General features: G+C 43.4%; 1 protein-coding gene across 3 annotated transcripts in view; it reads left to right on the top strand.

The window, feature by feature from the left end:
• The first annotated feature begins 582 nt into the window (after positions 1 to 582).
• The window catches only part of grsf1 (G-rich RNA sequence binding factor 1), a 33,867-nt gene continuing 12,338 nt past the window's right edge, over positions 583 to 22,111 (top strand). For all 3 annotated transcript variants that reach the window (XR_011885807.1, XM_072256507.1, XM_072256508.1), the window contains exons 1-5: positions 583 to 990; positions 9,804 to 9,954; positions 15,353 to 15,508; positions 18,040 to 18,183; positions 21,722 to 21,860. Coding sequence is in view for 2 of the 3 variants with exons in the window: in XM_072256507.1 (XP_072112608.1) it covers positions 598 to 990; positions 9,804 to 9,954; positions 15,353 to 15,508; positions 18,040 to 18,183; positions 21,722 to 21,860 (983 nt within the window). In the remaining variant the exon portion in view is untranslated. The remainder of the gene's footprint in view (positions 991 to 9,803; positions 9,955 to 15,352; positions 15,509 to 18,039; positions 18,184 to 21,721; positions 21,861 to 22,111) is intronic.

Consider the following 22,111-nt stretch of genomic DNA (forward strand, 5'->3'; position numbering starts at 1 on the left):
AGAGAGAGTGCAGTAAAGTCACAGAATATGAGCCGAAGTTTAGAGCGATCCGGTAGGATTCAGTATTAGCACTGCGCAGATTTCTGGGGAGACTAGATTCACCGGCTCCCTCTGACACAGGAGCGGATGCAAATGTATTGACTGCCTCCAAGCCTTGTTACCGGAAGCTCAGATTCTGCAGGAGTACGTGAACAACGGAACATGCAACCACCAGCGCTTGCTATCTGATGACGCAGTCCATCCTCATCTGAATGTGGGCGCCCTAACAGGGGAGTACGAAAGGAGGTGCCATGCTTGGAGATCCGCCGTATCTCTACCTCCACCACTGCAGGCGGCGCTGTGCTTGGAGGTCCACCCACTCTCTACTTCGACCACAGCGAGCGCTATTGTATGTTGAGGTCCGCCGTCTCTCGACTGACAGTAGGCGGCGCTGTTTATGGAGGCTCCTATCGCAGCCCTCGGAATTGAGGCGAAGCTGTGGTTATGCATCGGTGATCAACGTACAGCTTGATTTGCCTGGATGACATGCAAATGTTTTTTTCAGGTTAATTCGGTAGATGTGACTCTAATAAACCTATAGCAATACACAAGGGGACAATGCGTGTGTGGGACGCTGCGTTGTCGTCGGACGCCCAGAATTCCATCGCCTCTCCCGTGCTGCAGGAGGCGCTGTGGCCGGAGGTCCGCACAGGGAGCGCTGTCGCTGGAGGTCTGCTGCCGCAGTGCCGGGCCGGTCGACGTGAGGGAGGAGCAGGACTGCTGGCGGCGAGAGATCCGGCTACGAGGTGTGACCCGGTCTCCATGGCCGTCAGCTGCAGACTCGGCGCCTTTCTCAACCTTCGTGCCGTGTCGCGAGCTTACGGTCACTCGGTGGCCGGGCGCCTCAGGCCCTGCTTCCCTCTGCCACCGCTGAGGGAGCCGCAGGCCCGAGGTTGGGCCGCGGGCTGGAGTAGAGCGAGTGCCGGGCAGCAGCGTCCATACTCGCAGCAGGTGAGGAGGGGCTGCGAACAAGAGCTTACCGGCCGGGAGGGCGAAGGGAAGGGCAAACGGGACGGTCGCACCCAATAAGTCGGCCCTAGTGCCCACCCGGGTGTTGTTCGCTCCTTACGGAGCTCGCAGGCCTGGAGATGGACCGAAGGCCAAGGTTTTGGGGGCGGGGGCGACCCCAGAGATTGGGACCATGGGGTGGGGCGAGGGGGACTGGGAGGGTCTGAGACGGAATGGGAGCGGACCTAGAGCGAAGCTGGAGAAGATGCAGAAAGGTTTACCAGGGTGTTGGAGTCCCAGGAGACTGCAGATACTGGGATCTGGAGCAACAATCTGCTGGAGGAACTCAGCGGGTCGAGTAGCACTCGAGGGGGCAAAGGTATTGCCATTGGTAAATAGATTTAATATTGTGACATGTACGGTCACTCGGTGGCCGGGCGCCTCGGGTCCTGCCGCTTATGTTTAATATGCCATCCATACAAATCATTTCATCCCATCAGAGTATTGTGGTAGTACAAAGGAAATGCAATAACAGAATGCACAATACAGTGTTACAGTTGCAGGGAAAGTGCAGTGACAGCAAACAATAAGGCGCAACGGCCATGACGAGATAGATGGAGAGACCGAATTCTTTATCGTAAGGGAGGTCCGTTCAGGAGTATGATGATAGTGGGGTAGACGCTGTCCTTAGTCTAGTAGTGTTGGTCCCAAGATTTTTTAAAATCTACAGCTCCATGGTAGAATGGAAGATAGAATGACCGGGGGAGGGGTCTGTGATTTTGTTGACTGCTTTACTGAGGCAGCGGGAGTTGTGGATGGGTCACGAAAATGAGGCAGATTTTTGAACTGAACTGAGAGGTGTACACAGCTCTACAATTTCCTGCAGAACATTTGTATCCAAATCATCCAACGTTTCAGGTCAAACACTGCACCTGGACTGAGAGTAGGGGAGGGGATAATATAAAGAGTTGAGATGGGCTGATAGGTGATAGGTGGATGAAGTCTTAATGACAACATTGGTTGATCAGTAGAACAAAAATACAGGCAAATAGACTGGTGTAGAGGGGCACCATGATCAGCATTGATTAATAAAATGGAAAAAGGAATTGGAAATTCTGGAATGTAGAGCAAAGACCAGTCTTGTGGACAAACTCAGCAGGTTGAGGGGCATCTGTGGAGATTGATACTGGGTTTTGACCAGCAAAGTTGACAATTCTTCTCACCTCCACCTCCCTTCTCCATCCCTGCTTGTTCAACCTGCCCCTATTATTGGATCCTAAAATCCCAGCAACATCCCTGTAAATTTTCTCTATACTCTTTCACATTTATTAATAGTTTTCCTGTCAGTTAGTGACCAGATCTGCACACAAAACTCCAGATTTGGCCTCATAGTCATACTCATACTTTATTGATCCTGGGGGAAATTGGTTTTCATTACAGTTGCACCATAAATAATTAAATACTAATAAAACCATAAATAGTTAAATAGTAATATGTAAATTATGCCAGGAAATAAGTCCAGGACCAGCCTATTGGCTCAGGGTGTCTGACCCTCCAAGGGAGGAGTTGTAAAGTTTGATGGCCACAGGCAGGAATGACTTCCTATGATGCTCTGTGTTGCATCTCGGTGGAATGAGTCTCTGGCTGAATGTACTCCTGTGCCCAACCAGTACATTATGTAGTGGATGGGAGACATTGTCCAAGATGGCATGCAACTTGGTCAGCATCCTCTTTCCATCCCCACAACATCACTGGCCTTATAAATGAGTTTGTTGATTCTGTTGGTGTCTGCTACCCTCAGCCTGCTGCCCCAGCACACAACAGCAAACATGATTGCACTGGCCACCACAGACTCGTAGAACATCCTCAGCATTGTCCGGCAGATGTTAAAGGACCTCGGTCTCCTCAGGAAATAGAGACAGCTGTGACCCTTCTTGTAGACAACCGTAGTGTTCTTTGACCAGTCCAGTTTATTGTCAATTCGTATCCCCAGGTATTTGTAATCCTCCACCATGTCCACACTGACCCCCTGGATGGAAACAGGGGTCACCGGTACCTTAGCTCTCCTCAGGTCTACCACCAGCTCCTTAGTCTTTTTCACATTAAGCTGCAGATAATTCTGCTCACACCATGTGACAAAGTTTCCTACCGTAGCCCTGTACTCAGCCTCATCTCCCTTGCTGATGCATCCAACTCATCAATGTCTTATACAACTTCTACATAACACCCCAACTCTTGTACTCAATACTTTGGTTTATGAAGGCCATTGTGCCAAAAGCTCTCTTCATCTACCTTTGCTGCCACTGTCAAAGCACTATGGATTTGTTTTTCCGGATCCCTTTGTTCTACCAAGGGTAATGTACTAGAAGTAGATGCGTTAGAGATATTTTTGAAACTTTTAAGATAGGAGATGGATACCAAGGGTAATGTACTAGAAGTAGATGCGTTGGAGATATTTTTGAAACTTTTAAGATAGGAGATGGATGTTAGAAATACGGAGGGCTATGTAGGAAGGAAGGGTTTGATTGATCTTCTAGTAGGTAGAAGGCTGACAGGAACATTGTGGGCCGCAGGGCTTGTACTGTTCTATGTAACTCACTCTTCCAGCTGTCATCCTGATGCATTTGCTGTGTGTGTGCTTCCACTGCTACCAGGTCAGTGATCCATTGCCATATAATCAGCTGATCGTTCTGTTTTCAGCTACCACACCTAACTAGCTTATTGTGGAATATAATGATGGCAGATCGAACAGTGTATTGATGTAGGGCCTCGAGCCAAAATATTGACTGAATATTTTGCCCTGTAGATTCTCCTGACCTGAGTTCCTTCAGGTTTTTGTGTGTTGCTCTATTTCATGCACTGTTTGATTGCAGTTTTTTGTTTTGGTCTTGAGATGGAATCTTTTTCTTACAACATTACTTTAGAAATTTCCTACTTTCTTTGATCACAAAACAAGCTTCACAGCCAAAATGTACAGCATCTCCATCACTCCTACCTGATTTCTGTTGCTATCTTCTGCTTTGCCGTATCCCTAATACTTCTCAAGTGTATAATGTCCATAATGAAACAGATTATCTGCTCTAACTATTCCTCTGCTATCCAGACTTCCCAAGATTTGCTCCCTACAACTTATTCTGCAATAGATTTGATGGCCTTCAGTAATGCACTGTCTCCCAACAGTTTGACTTTTAAACGCAAGAAATTCTACATCTGCTGGAAATCCAGAGTAACACACACCATGCTGGAGGAGCTCAGCATCTATGGAAAGTAAATAAACAGTCAGTGTTTTGGGCTGAGACCCTTGATCGGGACTGGAAAGGAAGGGAGAAGAAGCCAGAATAAGAAGGTGGGGAGAGGGGTAGGCATACAAGCTGGAAGGTAACAGGTGAAGTCAGGTGAGGGGAAGATGGGTCAGTTGGGGAGAGGGATTGAAAAGTGAGAAGCTTCCCATTGTCCACTCTCCTCTCTTATCAGATCCCTCCTTCAGCCCTTTACCTTTTACATCTATCACTTCCCAGCTTCAGTTCACCACGTCCTCTCACCTGCCAGCTTGTACTCCTTCCCGTCCCTTCACCACCTTATTCTGGCTTCCTCCCTCTTCCTTTCCAGCCCAGATGAGGGATCTTGGCATGAAGCATCGACTCGTTATTCCTCACCGTAGATGCTGCCTGAACTATTGTGTTCCTAAGCACTTTGAGTTAGTTTGAATGTGATACCCTCTGCCTCATCTGCAAATCTCTGTTCCACTTCCCAAACCTGCCCACTTTTCCCAGCCATTACCCTCTGCTATTTTTATATGAATGAAGTATATGAATTACTGAGTTTGTTGCAATTTCAGTTGTGCTTTACTTTTAGTGTTAAAACACGATTGCTGTGCCACGTGCATTTGAGAGCTAGGTGAAATGTTGAATTGAAGGAAGCTGCGCAGCAAGTAGACAGGCCTGATGCAGTAGGGGGCAGCATTCTATTAAAATCTGCGACCGCTCACAGCTTTTCACACCCTCTGATTGTGTGAACAATCAAACAGTTGAAGTATCAGGCACCATGAAGAAGTGGTGGAAACGGGTAGCGTGTTTGTGAAGCAGTCTGTGGCTCTGCAGCAATATACAGTCAACAGCGACAAACAACACGTAGCGAAAAACCAGGTGATGGGCGTGAATGTAGGAGGTATGATCTGCAACTTTGTGGGTGATGTAAACTTTGGCATCGGGATAGTGATAAAGGTTGTCTAAGGATACGGTGGGATATGGATCATTTGGAAAGTTGGCCAGAGCATTGACAAATGGAATTTCATCCCTTCAAGGTTGTGCATTTTGAGAAGTTCAATAGGGTTGGGACATGCACAGTAAATTGTCGGGTGCTAATGGATGTTGATGAACAGAGGTGTATAGGGTGGTGAAGAGACAAATGACATGCTTACCTTCATAGCTGGGGCATTGAATATAAAAATTGGGATTTTATGTTACAACAAAATGAAGTAGTAAATGGGATCAGACTTTGGCTTTGCGGGAGAAACCAGAGAGTGGCAGTAGATGGTTGCCTCTGAGTGGAGGCCTGTGACTAGTGAAATGCCGCAGGGTTCTGTGCTGGGTTCGTTGTTTATTATCTATATCAATGATCTGGATGATAATGTGGTTAACTGGATCAGCAGATCTGCTGTTGGCACCAAGATTGGAGGTGAAGTGGACAGCGAGGATGCCTATCATGGCTTGCAAGAGGGATCTGCTCCAGCTGGAAAATGGGCTGAAGAATGGCAGATGGAATTTAATGCAGACAAGTGCAAGGTGTTGCATTTTGGTAGGACCAACCAGGGTAGGTCTTGTACAGTGAACAGTAGGACACTGAGGAGAGCAGTAGAACAGAGTGATCTGGGAATACAGGTCCATAATTCATTGAAAGTGGTGTCACAGGTAGATAGGGTTGTAAAAAAGTTTTTGGCACATTGGCCTTTATGGATCAAAGTATCGGGTACAGGAGATGCTGAAGTTGTATAAGACATTGCTGAGCCTAATCTGGAGTATTGTATGCAGTTTTGCTCACCTACTTAGAAACATACAAAACCTACCGCACGATACAAAGCTGTGCCGAACATGACCTTACCTTCGAACTACCTATGCTTACCCATTACCCTCTATTTTTCTAAGCTCCATGTAGCCATCCAGGAGTCTCTTAAAAGACTCTATCGTCCCCGCCTCCACCACCGCCGCTGGCAGCCCATTCCACACACTCACCACTCTGCATAAAAAAACTTAACCCTGACATCTCCTCTGTACCTGCTTCCAAGCACCTTAAAACTATGCCCTCTCGTGCTAGCCATTTCAGCCCTGGGAAAAAACCTCTGATTATCCATTCGATCAATGCCCCTCATCATCTTATATACCTCTACCAGGTCACCTCTCATTCTCCGTCACTTCAAGGAGAAAAGGCTGAGTCCACTCAACCTATTCTCATAATGCATGCTCCTCAATCCAGGCAACTTCCTTGTAAATCTTCTCTGCACCCTTTCTGTGGTTTCCACATCCTTTCTGTAGTGAGGCGACCAGAATTGAGCACAGTATTCCAAGTGGGGTCTGACCAGGGTCCTGTATAGCTGCAACATCAGCTCTCGGCTCTTAAACTCAATTCCACGATTGATGAAGGCCAATACCTGTATGCCACCTTAACCACAGTCAACCTGCATAGCAGCTTTGAGTGTCCTATGGACTCGGACCCCAAGATCCCTCTGATCCTCCACACTGCTAAGAGTCTTACCATTAATACTATATTCTGCCATCATGTTTGACTTACCAAAATGAACCACCTCACACTTATCTGGGTTGAACTCCGTCTGCCACTTCTCAGCCTAGTCTTGCATCCTATCAATATCCCATTGTAACCTCTGACAGCCCTCCACACTATCCACAACACCCCCAACCTTTGTGTCATCAGCAAATTTACTAACCCATCCCTCCACTTCCTCATCCAGGTCATTTATAAAAATCACGAAGAGTAGGGGTCCCAGAACAGATCCCTGAGGCACACCACTGTTCACTGACCTCCATGCAGAATATGACCCATCTACAACCACTCTTTGCCTTCTGTGGGCAAACCAGTTCTGAATAAACAAAGCAAGGTCCCCTTGGATCCCATGCCTCCTTACTTTCTCAATAAGCCTTCCATGGGGTACCTTATCAAATACTTACAGAAAAGATATAATTAAGTTTGATAGAGTACATAGAAAATTTACAAGGATGTTGCTGGGACTGGAGGACCTGGGTTGTTAGGAAAGATTAAACAGGTTAGGACTTTATACTTGAAACATAGACGATTGAGAGGTGATTTGAAGAGGTATACAAAATTGAGGGGTATAGATGGGTAAATGCAAGCAGGCTTTTCCCACAGAGATTGAGTGGGACAACAACCAGAGGTCATGGGTAAAGGGTGAAACGTTTAAGGGGAAAACGGAGGAAAATTCTTCACTAAGATGTCCTGAGAGTGTGGAACGAGCTGCCAGCGCAAGTGGTGCATGTGAGCTCTATTTCGAAGTCCAAGAGAAGTTTGGATAGGTACATCGATGGTCAGGGTATGGAGGGCTATGGTCCCGGTGTGGGTTGATGTAGTCGGCATGGACTAGATGGGCTGTATTCTTCTATGACTCTATAACTTTACAAAACACTGGTTAGGTAGCACGTGGAGTTCTGTGTGCAGTTCTGGTTGTTGTAATACAGGAAGGATTGTATGGGAGAGAGTGCAGAGAAGATTGAACATAATATTTCCAGGATTGGAAGATATTGAATAGGATGGGCTTATTTTCCCTGGTGCAAAAGAATGACCTGATAGAGGTTCGTAAAATTATACGAGGCATAGGCAGGGTATATAGTCAGAATCGATTTCCCCTCGTAGGGGTTTCAAAAACAAGGGCATAGTTCGAAGGTGAGAAGAAAGTTTTAAAGGGGATCTAATGATTATTTTTTTTATACCAAGTGTGTTTGACATCTGGAACCTGCTGCCAGAAGAGGTGGTGGAATAAGATATATTCAATTATATTTAAGAGACATTTAGACACTTAAATAGGCAAGAAATACAAGGATACAGACCTAATGAGGGCAGATGGGATTAGTGTAGAGGAGCAAAAGTTTAGCCTGGAGGGGTTGGGCCAAAGGGCCCATTTCTGTGCTGCACAGTTGTAACGCTCCAACAAAGAATTGTCTAACCCGTGCCATGCTGTCCAATGCATTGATATTGCCCAGTCCCCACCATCAACATCCTGCAGGTTTACCATTGGACTGCATACTGTGTAGGATAACATCAACCGTACAGAGACTAGGATCCTGCAGTGAGTCACTCATCTCCTGGCACCCAAAACCCTGTCCACCCACCACAGGGCATGAGTCAGTAGTGTGATGGAGCACTCTCTGCTTGCCTGGATGAATGTACCTTGATGACAAATTCAGGATGGATCAGGACGAAACAGCCAATTTGACTGGTACCATTTCCCCATGATAAACATTCACTCCCTCTAACACTATCCTAGAGAGGGTGCACAATGAAATATACTACAGTGCATTGTTCGTCAGTCTTCAGGCTTCTTATCTTGGCAGCCTTTCTCACAGTAGGGCAACACACGTATGGGAACACCATCACCCAAGGATTTCTCTCCAGATTGTACATCATCCTGACTTAGAAATATCTCACTTGTCGTCATCACTGGATCTAAATCCTGGAGCTTCCTCCCCAACAACACGTTGAGAGCACTTTGACTAGAGGGACTGCAACGGCTTGAGAAGATATTTCACTACCACTCTGGTCCAGTGAGGGATGCACAATACTGGGAGCGTAGTGTTATGGCATCAGGATAACAACTTCTCCTTCAATGGCAGCAAAACAAAAGGGCTGGTCATTGACTTCAAGTACAATGTTGACGCACATGCTCTTATTTGCATTGCTGGTACTGAAACTGAGCCTAACAAAGTTCCTAACAATAGCATGTCCTGGTCCAATCAGTAGATGCCATGGCCAGGGTACTGCACCAGCATAATCAAAAAATCCACCCACTTTTAGCAATTTCTCTTCAAATTATAACGCACAACATGTGCCACAATGCGCAAGAAAAGCTGTTGTACTGTTATAGCACTATTGAGCGTCTCCCTAGTATGGTAAAATGGACTCTGACCGTACAGTGTTCCTCATGGCCTTGCACCTTATTGCGTGCCTATGCTGCACCTTCTCTCGAACTGCAGTATTTTATGCTGCATTCTACTATTGTTTTCTCTTGTACTAACTCAATGCATAACATTTTTTCACTGAACTTCGGTACATGTGACAATAATAAAACCAACTTACTGTACATTGTCAGCAGTGCCTATATACTGAAAATTTTTAAAAATCCCGATGGAGGGAACCTGGAATGTAGCAATACATTCCCACTTCAGTAAAGTAAAGGTCACATGCACAAGTATTTGTATGTCCAGGTGCAATGAAAAACTTGCTTGCAGCAGTATTTCAGGCACATGGTATTATATAAGCAGCATTCACAACAAAAACATTATACACACTTTATTTTACAAGGAAACACAGAACCAAAAGTCCATTTTGATGCAAAGTGATCATAGTTTTGTAAACTGTAGTGATTGATTAGGTTTTTGCTGATTGCTTCAAGAACCAAATGGTCGAAAGGAAGTAGCTGTTCTTGAACCTTTTAGTGTGGGACCTTGGGCTTCTATACATCTTGCCTGATGGTAGCTATGAAAAAATAGCATGGCCTGGATGGTGGCCTTTTACTGTGTTGATGGTAGCTGTTTGAAATGTGTTGGTCATTAATTTTTAATGCCTCACAGGAGTTACAGCAGCCTTTCCAAGAGGAGGAGTATCCCCCACTTCCTGACTATGAGCCCTGTCTATTAGAAATGGATCAAAATGTGTTTGTTGTGAAGGCTCGTGGTTTGCCCTGGTCTTGCTCTGCGGAGGATGTGCTGGACTTTTTCTCAGGTAAGGGATTTACTAATATCTAGATGTGCTTTTGGTTCACCTTTAACTCCCCTACAGCTAGTTTATAAAGGGATGTGTTCCTGAAATGTGTCCAGCAGTGTGTTTCATGTTAGAGTGTTTGGTTGAGAAGTGTATGTGCAGGTACCTGTGTGTGCAAACTGACCTGGAGCCAGTGTTTACCCCTCAATTAATAATCAGTCTGCTTCCTGTGTATATGTCGGCTGCAATGATTTCTGTGTTAATGGTGACACCACACAGCAATAGCTGCCCTGTCTTCTCTGAAATAGAATGAACCTTTACATCCATTGAAAGTGACAGAAACAAGCCTTTTGGTCCAACATGTCCATTTGGACCACTACTTCCCTATACTAATCCAGTTTACTTTTTTTGATCTGTACCTTGGTGATTTTTGTATTTGTCTATATGCTTATTAGTAATGGAGACAGTATCTGCCTCCATGATCACATGGTGTAAATGATTCCACATAATGTATGGGGATAAAAACTGCCCTTTCCTACTTCATGATTCCTTTCAATTTATCCTAATAATCATCTTCTGAGGTTTGTTGTCAAGTTTTGATGATACTATTTCTGTGAGATACTAGGTTATACCTTGCATAGAAATACTGAGGCCAATGTGAGAGCATCCTTTAGGAGAGTGAACCCGACGGAAAACATTCAGCCCAGATGGGGTACCTGACTGAGTGCTAAAGACCTGTGCCGATCAATTGGCTGATGTGATCGTTGATATATTTAACCTCTCACTTCGGCAGTCTGAGGTGCCTACCCCAGTCATGTAGGCTTCAATTATACTAGTGCCCAAGAAGAATGTGGTAACCTGTCTTAATGACTATCACTCAGTAGCAGTTACATCTACTGTGATGAAATACTTCGAGATGTTGGTGATGGAACATATCAGCTCCTGTTGAGAAGTGTGAAGTGACTTGGGTCCACTCCAGTTTGCTTACTGTCACAATAGGTCGACAGCAGATGCCATTTCATTGGCTCTGCGCTCAATCCTGGAACATCTGGACAATGAAAGTGCATACATCAAGATACTCTTTATTGACTACAGCTCGGCATTCACTACTTTCATCCCCTTAAAACTAATCAATAAGCTCCAAGACCTAAGCCTCAATACTTCCTTATCCAACTGGATCCTCTGTTTCCTCATTTGCAGACCCTAGTCAGTTCCGATTGGCAACAACATCTCCTCCGTGATCTCCATCAGCACAGGTGTACCACAAGGCTGTGTGTGTCGTTCTGTGCCCTACTCACTTTATGACTGAGGCTAAGCACAACTCCAATGCCATATTTAAGTTTGCTGATGACGCTACTGTTGTTGACTCAATGAAAGGTAGTGACGAATCAGCATTTAGGAGGGAGATTGAAAATCTGGCTGAGTAGTGGCACAACAACAACCTTTCACTCAGGGTCAGCAAGACCGAGGAGATGAATATTGACTTCAGGAGGAGGAAACCAGAGGTCTATGAGCCAGTCCTGATAAAGTATGCAAAGGGTTAACACGGTCAGTTAAACATAGGCTGTTTTTCTGAACGAAACCACTGATGATCAACAGATGTGCTAAGCCATGCTGAGCCATATTTCTTCTCGGAGTTAGGCAGTGTTTCAAGATCCTTGTTTCTTTGTGCAGTCAAGCGCAGAGATAAGACCACTCCAGTCTGTTTGTGTATTCTGTAATTTGTCTCTCAGTACTGTCAAACAATAGATAAGTCTGACTCCAGCTTGATATGTATGTGGGGGTATCTGAACGACTATATCCATTTTGTAAAGGGAATTATGAATTAGTTGGTGGACCGGGCAGGAACAGTCACAGACTGTTCCTGTTTGAGCAACTAACTGAGTAAGCCCCGGGTGCTTTGAATAAAGAGTTTGTACTTGTACGGTCTCTGAGTGACTTTATCCGGATTTGACTTCTACAGTCCTCATTGGGATCAGAGGTGGAGAGGGTCAGCAACTTTAAATTCCTTACTGTTATCATTTCAGAGGATCTAACCTGGGTCCAGCACGCAAGTGCTATTATAGAAGAAAGCACTGAAGTGCTTCTACTTCCTTCAAAGCTTTTGAAGATTCAGCATGTCATCTGAAAGCTTTGATAGACATCTATAGACGTTTGGTGAAGAGTCTATTGACTGTTGCATCACAGCCTGGTATGAAAATACAAATGCTCTTTAACAGAAAATCCTACAGAAAGTAGTAGGTACAGCCCAGTCCATCATGGATAAAGCCCTCCCCACTACTGAGCACATCTACATGGAGTGGAGTTGCAGGAAAGAGGCATCCATTGTTAAGGACTCCCACCATCCAGGCCATGCTCTCTTCTGGCTGCTGCCATCAGGAGGGAGGTACAGGAGCCTCAGGACTTAACACCAGTTTTCAGGAGTAGTTATTAGCAGGGGGATAACTTCACTCACATGCCTGAGCATTGAACTGTTCCCACAAGCTGTGGATTCACTTTCAAGGATTTTTCATTTCATGTTCTCAATGTTGTTTGTTTATTATTAATATTTTTGTTTTGGTTCTTGTACATGCTGTGAATGCCTGCAAGAAAATGTGGTAACATATATGCTCTTTGACAATAAATTTACTGTGAACTTTGAAGTACTGATTGGCAAGATGGTAATTTAGTGATACTGCATACAGTTTTGTGTGCTGTACTTGCTGCTCACTCTGCCCTACTCTGAGGAGTCTGAATACACATTGGACGACTTTGCAACTCACCTTCACCTCCCTGAGGATCGCCCTGAGTTTTCAGTTGCCTGTTACTTTAATTCTTCATTTCATTCCCACTCTGAACCTTCTGTATATGGCTCCTGAATTTATTCAACAAAGCTCCAGGAATAACATCACTTTCCATCTTGGCATATTACGACCTTTGGAACTAGGTTCAGAAATTTCAAATCAGCATTTGTGTTATTTTCTTTTAATTTTGGTTTTCACTCTGCTTACACTTCCTCCAGACAGGTCCTTCGGCCCTGAATTTCCTGTCTGGACTCCGGCTGTATGTCACTCACCAAGCCCAGGTGTACCTTGTGTGGATTCCCCAGTGTAGCTTCCTCACTAAAGCCATCCCATTACCTGGTATGGTCACAACAAACTCATTCTACATCTGCTGAATAAGACTTAATAGCAGACTTAAGCAGTAAAAAAAACTTAAGTAAATTCACTTCATTAGGATAAAATTTCTCTAGTGTTTCCTTCAGAGATGTTCTTGGGTATGATGAAAGGCATTGCTGCATCTGCTGCAGGTTACAGCTGATGTAGTTTCAGCAGGCAGAAGCCTGGCTCTCTGCTGAGAAGTCACAGGAAGTTTGTGCTCCACCACTGGTCAGAGTGATGAGTGCAGTGACAACGCTCAGCTCCACTATAACCCCAGAAAGCACGTGACCTAGTGTTCACACAGGTTTCAAAATGCACACTCCTCATGAAAATGCTGTTTATTTTTACCTTTGTTTTATGTATAATTTGTTTTTCTTGTGTCTCTAGCACTGTGTCTGTGATGCTGTTGCAGGTAAGTTTTTCATTGCACCTGTGCATATATGTACTTGTGTATAGACAGTAAACTCGATTTCTTTGCCTTGCCCAACTCTCCTTTCTGCCGCTGTCTCTTGCTATCCCATCATAGACCTCAGCTTTTGTTTCCTCTTGCCAGAATCGTAAAACCTGTTTCTGTAACTTTTCCCAGTCCCGATGAAAGGTGTTGACCAGAAATGATAACTTTGTTCCTTTCCCCACAGATACTACCTGACCTGCTGAATATTTCAGCTTTTGCTGTTTCTGTTTTTTAATAAATGTAGGTTGTAATGGAGGCAGAAGGTGAAGTCTGGCATTTGGTTCTGTAGGGCACTCAAACTACAGAGATTTTGTCCCCTGTGCATATCCCCATATTAGCTTGCAGAGAGACCAGTAACCTCAGCATTCTTGTTGGCTGTATACTGCCATTTCATAGCAGAATGTTTTCTGCGCTTGCGATACGATACGTTCACAGCCCAGTTTTGAAGGTCTCCTTTGTTACTTGCCAGCAATAAGACTGTGTCTCAAGGAAATCAGCACTGGGCTCCTCACTGAGAACTGGGGCTGGCACCTCTCTAACCAGTGAGATCCAAAAGTGGAAAAAGGAGGGATGAATCTGGTACTGGTAGAATTGTTGTCTGGAGGAGATTAGATATCAGGCCGAGGAAGAACCATGGAGATATTTTAAATCAAGGCATTGCCCAAACTTAGTAGAGTAGGAGATGTGTTGTGGATGAATTCTGGTTCCCAGAGGGTGAAGAGTGGGTTAAACGAGTTAGTGGAATGGTCAGATTTGATGGTTACTTGAGCTAATGGAGAGCTGGGCTGAAGCAGAGATATTATTGGAGGTTGAAGTTGACTGCCATAGTAATACATAGGACATAGAATAGTACAGCACATTACAGGCCCTTCGGCCCACAATGTTGTGCCAACCCTCAAACCCTGCCTCTCATATAACCCCCCGCCTTAAATTCCTCCATATACCTGTCTAGTAGTCACTTAAACTTCAGGAGTGTATCTGCCTCCACCACTGCCACTCATGGTAATGGGAAGGATATGTGGTCTGAAGCCCAACATGGAGTTAAGCAGGACATTGGAGATGGTGAGTGGTTTAGTCAAGCCTCTGACATTAGTCTGGGACAAGAAGCTGGGATACATTCATTGGGTTGGATCAGAGGGACACTTACCACAATACCAACCAGAGAGCTTTTTAACACTCCAGCTAAAACACATGCAAACAGTGTGAATTGAGGTGGTGTTATCTGCACTAAAACTGTCTCAGCTGCAGCTGAAGTAAATTACAGAGATCTAGGATGGGAGATGGAAAAGCTTTTCAAGGTCTTTCTCAAAGGCTGCACTGAGCTCCTATATTTCATTTTTTTTGTGAAACGTACCAAACAAGCAAGCATGAGAAAGATTGTGGAACCAGTCTGGTAATTTTTAAAAGGTTCATCAGAGATTCAAGGGTAGAATGGGATCACCAGAACGGAAACAAGCTGTTCAACCAACTGATCCATGCTGTAGTTATTGCTGCAGCTGAACTTCATATTACCTCATCAGCCCATCGGCACTAGATCCCTTCAGCCAACCATAATCTCATAGTGAATGGTCATTGATCTGATGAATGGACACCCTGTTCCTCCACTGACGATTCCTGGCCAATTTGGTATTTCCAGATTTTGTCATTAATGCAATTTGCTTATCTGTGAGGGGGGGGGGTGGTTTTCTGTGCATGTTTGTGTGTGACTAAATTCCATTCTGTTCATGAAAGGCGTTTGTAGATCTCTGGACTTCCCTGTGCGGAACCTGATGCTGGTAGGGAGTGTGAATGTAGTTCTATTTACACTGCCTGTTTCTTGTCTCAGATTGCGGTGTGGTGAATGGCGTTGGAGGTGTGCACTTCCTGTGTAACAGAGCTGGCAAGCCAAGTGGAGAAGCAATTATTGAACTCCAGTCTGCCGAAGATGTTCGGAAGGCTTTGGAGAAGCACAGAAAGTACCTGGGACAGCGTTACATTGAAGGCAAGTTGAATCAACTCCAGAACTCTGCATCTGAGGACCTGTGTAGAATGATTCATTGTGCAGAGAGGCCATTCCACACATTGCTGTATAAGCTTTGTATAAATTTTTTCCAAAGTTCACTCTTTAGAATCATTGAAGTTTTAATGATGCTTCAAGTATTTATTCTGTTCCTTGTTGAAAGTTTCTGTTGAGCCTTCTAGTATTTATAATAGTGTTCCAGATCATAGCAATGTTCCCCTCATGTCCTCTCTTGTCCTTTGATATTCACCTTGTGTCTCCAAGGAGTGACATAGTCCTGATTGGGTGACTGTAATATCCTTTATATGGTGCAGTCTAAGCCCTTGTACAGTTTGGAGAGTTTCCTCCCTGTGACAGTCAGATGTCATGGCATGAGGTTGTAGTATATATAACAATCTATAGGAAGTTTTTGTCAGCATTTATTATACCAGTGCCGGGGAATTGGGTGCCTGGGATTTGAGAGGATACTCCTGGATCTTTAAAGCAGTGTGTGGTTGCTGTTGAAGAAAGAGGGACATGGAAGATGTGTGCTTGCTGGTTCTGACTTGTCTGTTTATAATAGGTAACAGTCTTGAAGATGTGTCTGTATCGTATTAGGTTATGCATTTACAGGAGTGTTCAAGCTCCATAAGAACTGCATCCAAATATTTTTAAGTATTATTTAGTGAGGGCAGTAGTTACAGGAAGGCTTGATTTCTGTTCTTCTATTCCCCACTAGCTTCTTACTACTTCTCTCCTGCTATCACCTCCTTCTGGTACCCCTCTTCCTTCCCTTTCTCCTATGGTCCACTCTTCTCTCCTAATAGATTCCTCCATCTTCAGCCCTTTATTTTTTCCACCTATCACCTCGCAGTTTCTTACTTCATCCCCCCACCCCCACCTACATGGCTGCACCTATCACTTGCCAGCTTGTTGTATTCCTTATTTTGGCATTATTCCCTTTTTCCAGGCCTGTTGAAGAGTCTCTGCCTGAAAACTCAACAGTTTATTCATTTCCATGGATGCTGTCTAACTTGCTGAGTTCCTCTAGCATTTTCTGTATGTTGCTCTGTAGTTCCAGCGTCTGCAGAAGCTCTTGTGTTTTGGATTTCTGTGGTTCTGGCTTAAGTGCTTCAGATTTCATAGAAAGTGATTTTTATTTTAAGCGACAAAGGTTCAGGGATAACTATTGCAAGGTAAGCAATAGCAAACTCCTCTGATTGGTTTTGAGTGGAATCTTTTCTTCTACCCCAAAGGACAGTCCAGACTATGTAATGCCCTTGTACGCTGCAGTTCTGAACAGCTAGTCCAGAGGTAGTATTGGCATCTAATGTCAAGTCACTGATTTCCAATATAAATATTGTTCTCCTCTCCCTTGATTTGGGATTGGGTAAGGGAATCTTGCCAAGTGTGACCATACCTGAGGCCCTACACAGAAGAAAGATCTCATGGACTTGTTCTTACTGGCTGCATTGCAATAAATTGGAAGTAGAAGTGGGGAAATGAGCTGCAAAGGAGAATGTGTTCCCTTTTGCCGAGGATGAGGAATCCTGTGTAAACTGGAATTCAGCAATCCCACGACAAGGGAAGTTAAATAGTTGCTTGATAAAACAGTATTGACGAGGTTCAAAGGCTAGTGATATGGGTAATCAGAGAGCTGATGGGATGAATAACCTGGTTGTTGTGTATATTATTCAGTGAACCTGAATATGGTTGTCATTCTGTCAAACACCAAGCTGTTTGCTTCACAGACATATAAAGGCAATGATAATTGCAATGTTACAGTATTACATTATCTCGAGTGAGCCCAGTGCATTGTCTGTATTTAAGCAGTTTATTGTTAACTTGCTGACAGCAATGGTGGTTTTATATAATTACCCAGTCCAGTGCTCACAAATGGCCTCAAACAGGGCAGCAGCATTGAAAGATTACAGTTCATGGGAAGGGATGTGCAGGTTCTGGCATTATCTCCACAGTAGAGAAGGGTAAGAGATGCTCTGTTAAAATTAAGATCAGCGCTGAATTAACTTGGCAATGCAAATTTAGCCATGTAAAGCGAGAATGGAAGCTCAGAGGAGATGTGTGATGCATGGTTTTATTTTACACAGTGGTGGGTGTTTGAGATGCACTACCAGGGGTAATAGTGGAAGCATATATGATAGTGTTTAAGAGACTCTTAAATATGACAAGAATGGAGCAATAGGGATAATGTGTAGACAAAAGGGATTTAGATATCATTAGCTTAATTAGTTCTGTCATATCATGGGCATGTTCCTGTGCTGAACTGTTTAATGTTTGCAGGGTAATCTGAATTAAAACCAAATTGAAAAGTAGGCAGTAATAAATATAGTAACAAATTTGGGAGAAAGTTTGATACAGAGAGAGTAGTGAAATTATGGGGAATTCTCCCAATAGTGAAAGCCTTTTTAGCATTTGGGCTTGAGAAAGGAACAAAAGGATTTACTAAGAGGGTGGGAGAAGGGTGTGTAGAGGGAAATGGATAACGACCTAACTTTTTCTCTTAATTGCCTTAGTGTTTGAACTAACCAACAATGATGTGGACTTCCTTCTGAAGCGGCTCCACTCCAGTGGTAAAGAGCTGATCGATGGTAGTACCGTGCGCCTGAGAGGCCTTCCATATAGTTGCACAACGGAGGATATCACTCGTTTCTTTGCTGGTTTGTTGATACCTTCTGTACATTATTGTTCCTTTGGTTTAGAAACATTGACAAATGTCCTTATTACGATGCAGCTCCTTCCAATTTCTTTCCTTACACCCTTAAAAATGTTTCCACGTATTTCTGTATCACTGCTTTTTCAAAATTTTTATTGAACCCTTCCAGATGGTGAGTTCAACATCAGAGGGGCAGACTTTGACATTTTTCAGTGTGGCTGCTGCTGCTGCTTGGTCAATACAAAGCAATGCTTTAAAAACATCAAAGCCATCTTTCCCCACAGTAAATCTTAGTTCTTTTAATGTCATAGAGTTGCATAGCACATGATCAAGCCCTTTGGCACAACTCTTCCATGCTGACCAAAATTCTCTCAGAGCTAGTCTCATTTGTCTGTTTGGCCTACATTCCTCTAAACTTTTCATGTCTGTGAACCTGTCCAGATTATTTTAAATCATTGTAATTGTACCTGCCTTTACTACTTCATTTGGCACTTGTTTCATATGCCAACCACTTTCTGTATGGAAAAAATTGCCCTTAGGTGCCCTTTAAATATTTTCCTTCACTTTAATCCTATGCCTCTACACAGTAAAAAAGACTATCCATTTTATTTATGCCTCTCATGAGCTCATAAATCTTAACAAGGTCACCTTTCAGCCTCCATTGGTCCAGTGAAGAGTCTTGGTTATTCAATTTCTCTTTGTAACTGAAACCCTGCACTCATAGGAATATGCTTGTGAATTTTTTTTTCCTGCACCCTGTTTAGCTTAATCATATCTTCCTATAATACATGCAATAATCCAAGTGTAGTCTCTTGAACTGTTCTGTTTTTTTAAAACTACCTGTAATAGTATATTTTCACAAGTTAAAAACTGAAAACGCTGCAGACATCAAGAAGGTCACACAGCATCTGAGGAGAAGGAAAGCAGATGGCATTTCAAATCAGTGACCTTCAGCAGTACTGGTTGTCACCTGTGAGGAGACCTTGATCTAACCTAACACGCGATTCTCTGATTATTTGTTCTTATTTAAAGTACCATACTGTTTATATTGCATTTGTTCGTTATGTGCTGTGTCGTCTGACATGGGTGATCATGTCTTTCCATAACCATGGTTGCTCTTGGCAAATTTTTCTACAGAAGTGGTTTGCCATTGCCGTCTTCTGGGCAGTGTCTTTACAAAACAGGTGACCCCAGCCGTTACCTATACCAGGGGTCAGCAACCTTTTTGCCTCTGTGGGCCAGATTGCGTATTAATGAGTGGACGGTGGGTCAAATAAAAAATGTGAAATATGGGAATTATCCATTTAAGTACATCTAGTTATGTTTTGCCTCAAATTAATGAATAACACATGCTAAAAAATCATTTGTGCTTAACCAAGGATGCCAATTAGTAATCAAAGAACTCAGTTTAGTTGCATTTTATTTCAATCAAGGCATCTTTTGAATCTATTAAAAGGACACAACGAATCTTTAAACATAAAACGTATGAACACGATGCATTGAATGATGATAAATTAAATATAATAATTTTTTTTTAATGCAAACAGTTGATAAATCAATGTGAAACTTGATGCTGTTTGTTGCTTGAAAGCTTCTCAATATTGAGTGTCAGACTTGATGCCAAGAGCAAGACATTATCCAGATGGGCATCAGTCAATCTTGTTCTCAAATGATTCTTGGTTTGCTTCATTTTTGAAAATAATTACTCACACAGATTAGTGCTCCCAAACAGTGATGCCATCTTTTTTGCATGGTCCACTAAGTTAGGATACTTACTACTTGGATGAATATATTTTCTATAGAAGTCAAGCACTGACACATCATCAGAATGAAATTTCAATCTGAATATGTCATTCAATTCCATTTGAAACATTTCTGATACAGTGTCCACTTCCACATCAAATGGAGTAGCAAACAGCTTGAATTCATTTGCATGCAAGCGAAAATAGCAAAACAAGATGAAAACTCTTTTCTCCATTCTTGGACCATATTCACAAAAATGCCTAGATCTTGTGCTTTACTTTTTTGAAAAGTGGGAAAATGTGCACAATTTTCTTTTTGAAGCTGATACTCCACAATTGCAGCTTTCTGTGGCGGGTCTCATAATGTCGCCTGATATTTGCCACCTTCTTCACAGCAACATTTTTTAGGCAAATGAGACAAACTGGTTTCCCAGCTTGCTCGATGAAGGAGTAATCTAGTGTCCAAGTGTCTTGGAAATTTCTGCACTCAGTGTCTACCTTCCTGTGTTTTGCATTCATTGCCATTGGAATTTTTTTCTTCAATTTTATTTTGAAACGAGGTATTCAACAAGTATTGTAGCACATGTAAGTATCTGGATATTTAGCGTGGAATTCTTGTTGAAACACAGTGACGCTGTTTCTGTTTACAAAATTGAACGATCCCCTCTGAAAACCTGCATGTACATGGAGAGAATCTAATACATATTAATAAGGTAGTCTGCCTTCCTGTCATTTGTATATACCAGTGTTTGGTTTGGAACAAAATGGAACCTGGGGCCAGTGTAACAAGACACCATGCACGTCCATCAGTGTGGTCGCATGAAACACTCAGAATAAGGAAAAATCGCTCGCGGGCCAGATAAGCATAGTATCCCAATATTTACTCGCAGGCTGGATCTGGCCTGCGGGCCGTAGGTTGCCTACCCCTGATCTATACTCTTCAGAGTTTGCCTAGCATCAGTGGTCGCATAACCAGGACTTGTGATATGCTCTAGCTGCTCATACAACCATCCGCCACCTGCTCACATGGCTTCGCGTGACACTGATTGGGGGTTTAATTAGGTGCTACACCTTGCCCAAGGGTGATCTGCAGGCTAGCGGAGGGATGAAGCGTCTTACATTTTCTTTGGCACAGACCCATCTCCACCCTACCACCCAAGATTTTTTTTAATCAATAAATATCTACACAATTTTATTTATCTGTCTGAGAAAAGAGTTTGGAGGCAGTGGGAGCAGAGGAAAAGTGGTTGGAGCTTCAAAAAAGCATTTGTAAATTTGTGTATTTTCCCTGTGAAAGGGAATGGAAGAAATAGAAGGAAGTCCCAAGTTGCCATGGTAATTAATTTTGGTTTTATTAAACAGTTTCACCAGTAAAGACATTCTAATTGTCCTTCTGTACTTTCAACTGACTTGATCTTGGGGAATGGTGTCTTGTTTTGACATTGTGCTGTTGACAACCAGTTTCTCATTGCACTTTGAATATAGTGTTTAGCACTCCATCTCTCCCCCACAAGACCCTTCAACAAGCTCTTACACATCTAGGTTTAACTTCAGCAGTACACCTGCAAGAATTGTTAAGGTCTATGAGCATGCATCTCGGTATACATTGCCAACTGAGCTGAATTGCGTTCTGGGTTGTGATTCCGTCAGGAATTGCAGTTCAGATTCACTCCTTTTGCAGCCAGCAGAGAAGAGAGATCTTCAGATTCTGGGTCACCCAAGGAAGGGAGAATGTTATGAGCTCTTTGGCAACAGCTGCTGTTGAATCTTGTTTTCTTTCCTGAACATCATTAACTACAGGTTTGGAGATCGTAGAAGATGGTGTGGCTCTAACCAGGGATCACCGTGGCAGAAACACTGGAGATGCTTTTGTTCAGTTTGCATCTCAGGAAATGGCGGAGCGAGCCTTAGCAAAAGACCGAGAAATGATTGGATCTAGGTATGTACTGAATTAACAATTAAGTGCTGTAGTTGGTTTAGGAAATGGCTGGTGGGGGTAACTATTCTGATTAAGTTGCTGAGACAACATCAGTCAATGTATGCAGAATGAGATAGGAAAAGATCATAGATGTTGCGTGACTTGTTGAGTTCCTCCAGTAATTTGTTTCTCAAGCAAAATTCATGCAGTCTAATTGGTCGCATTTGGGTATAAAGGTTAAATGTAGGATAAGACATTTAGGACAGAGTTGC

The sequence above is a fragment of the Mobula birostris genome, chromosome 4, assembly GCF_030028105.1.
Source record: "Mobula birostris isolate sMobBir1 chromosome 4, sMobBir1.hap1, whole genome shotgun sequence".
In the NCBI taxonomy this organism is placed as follows: Eukaryota; Metazoa; Chordata; class Chondrichthyes; order Myliobatiformes; family Myliobatidae; genus Mobula; species Mobula birostris.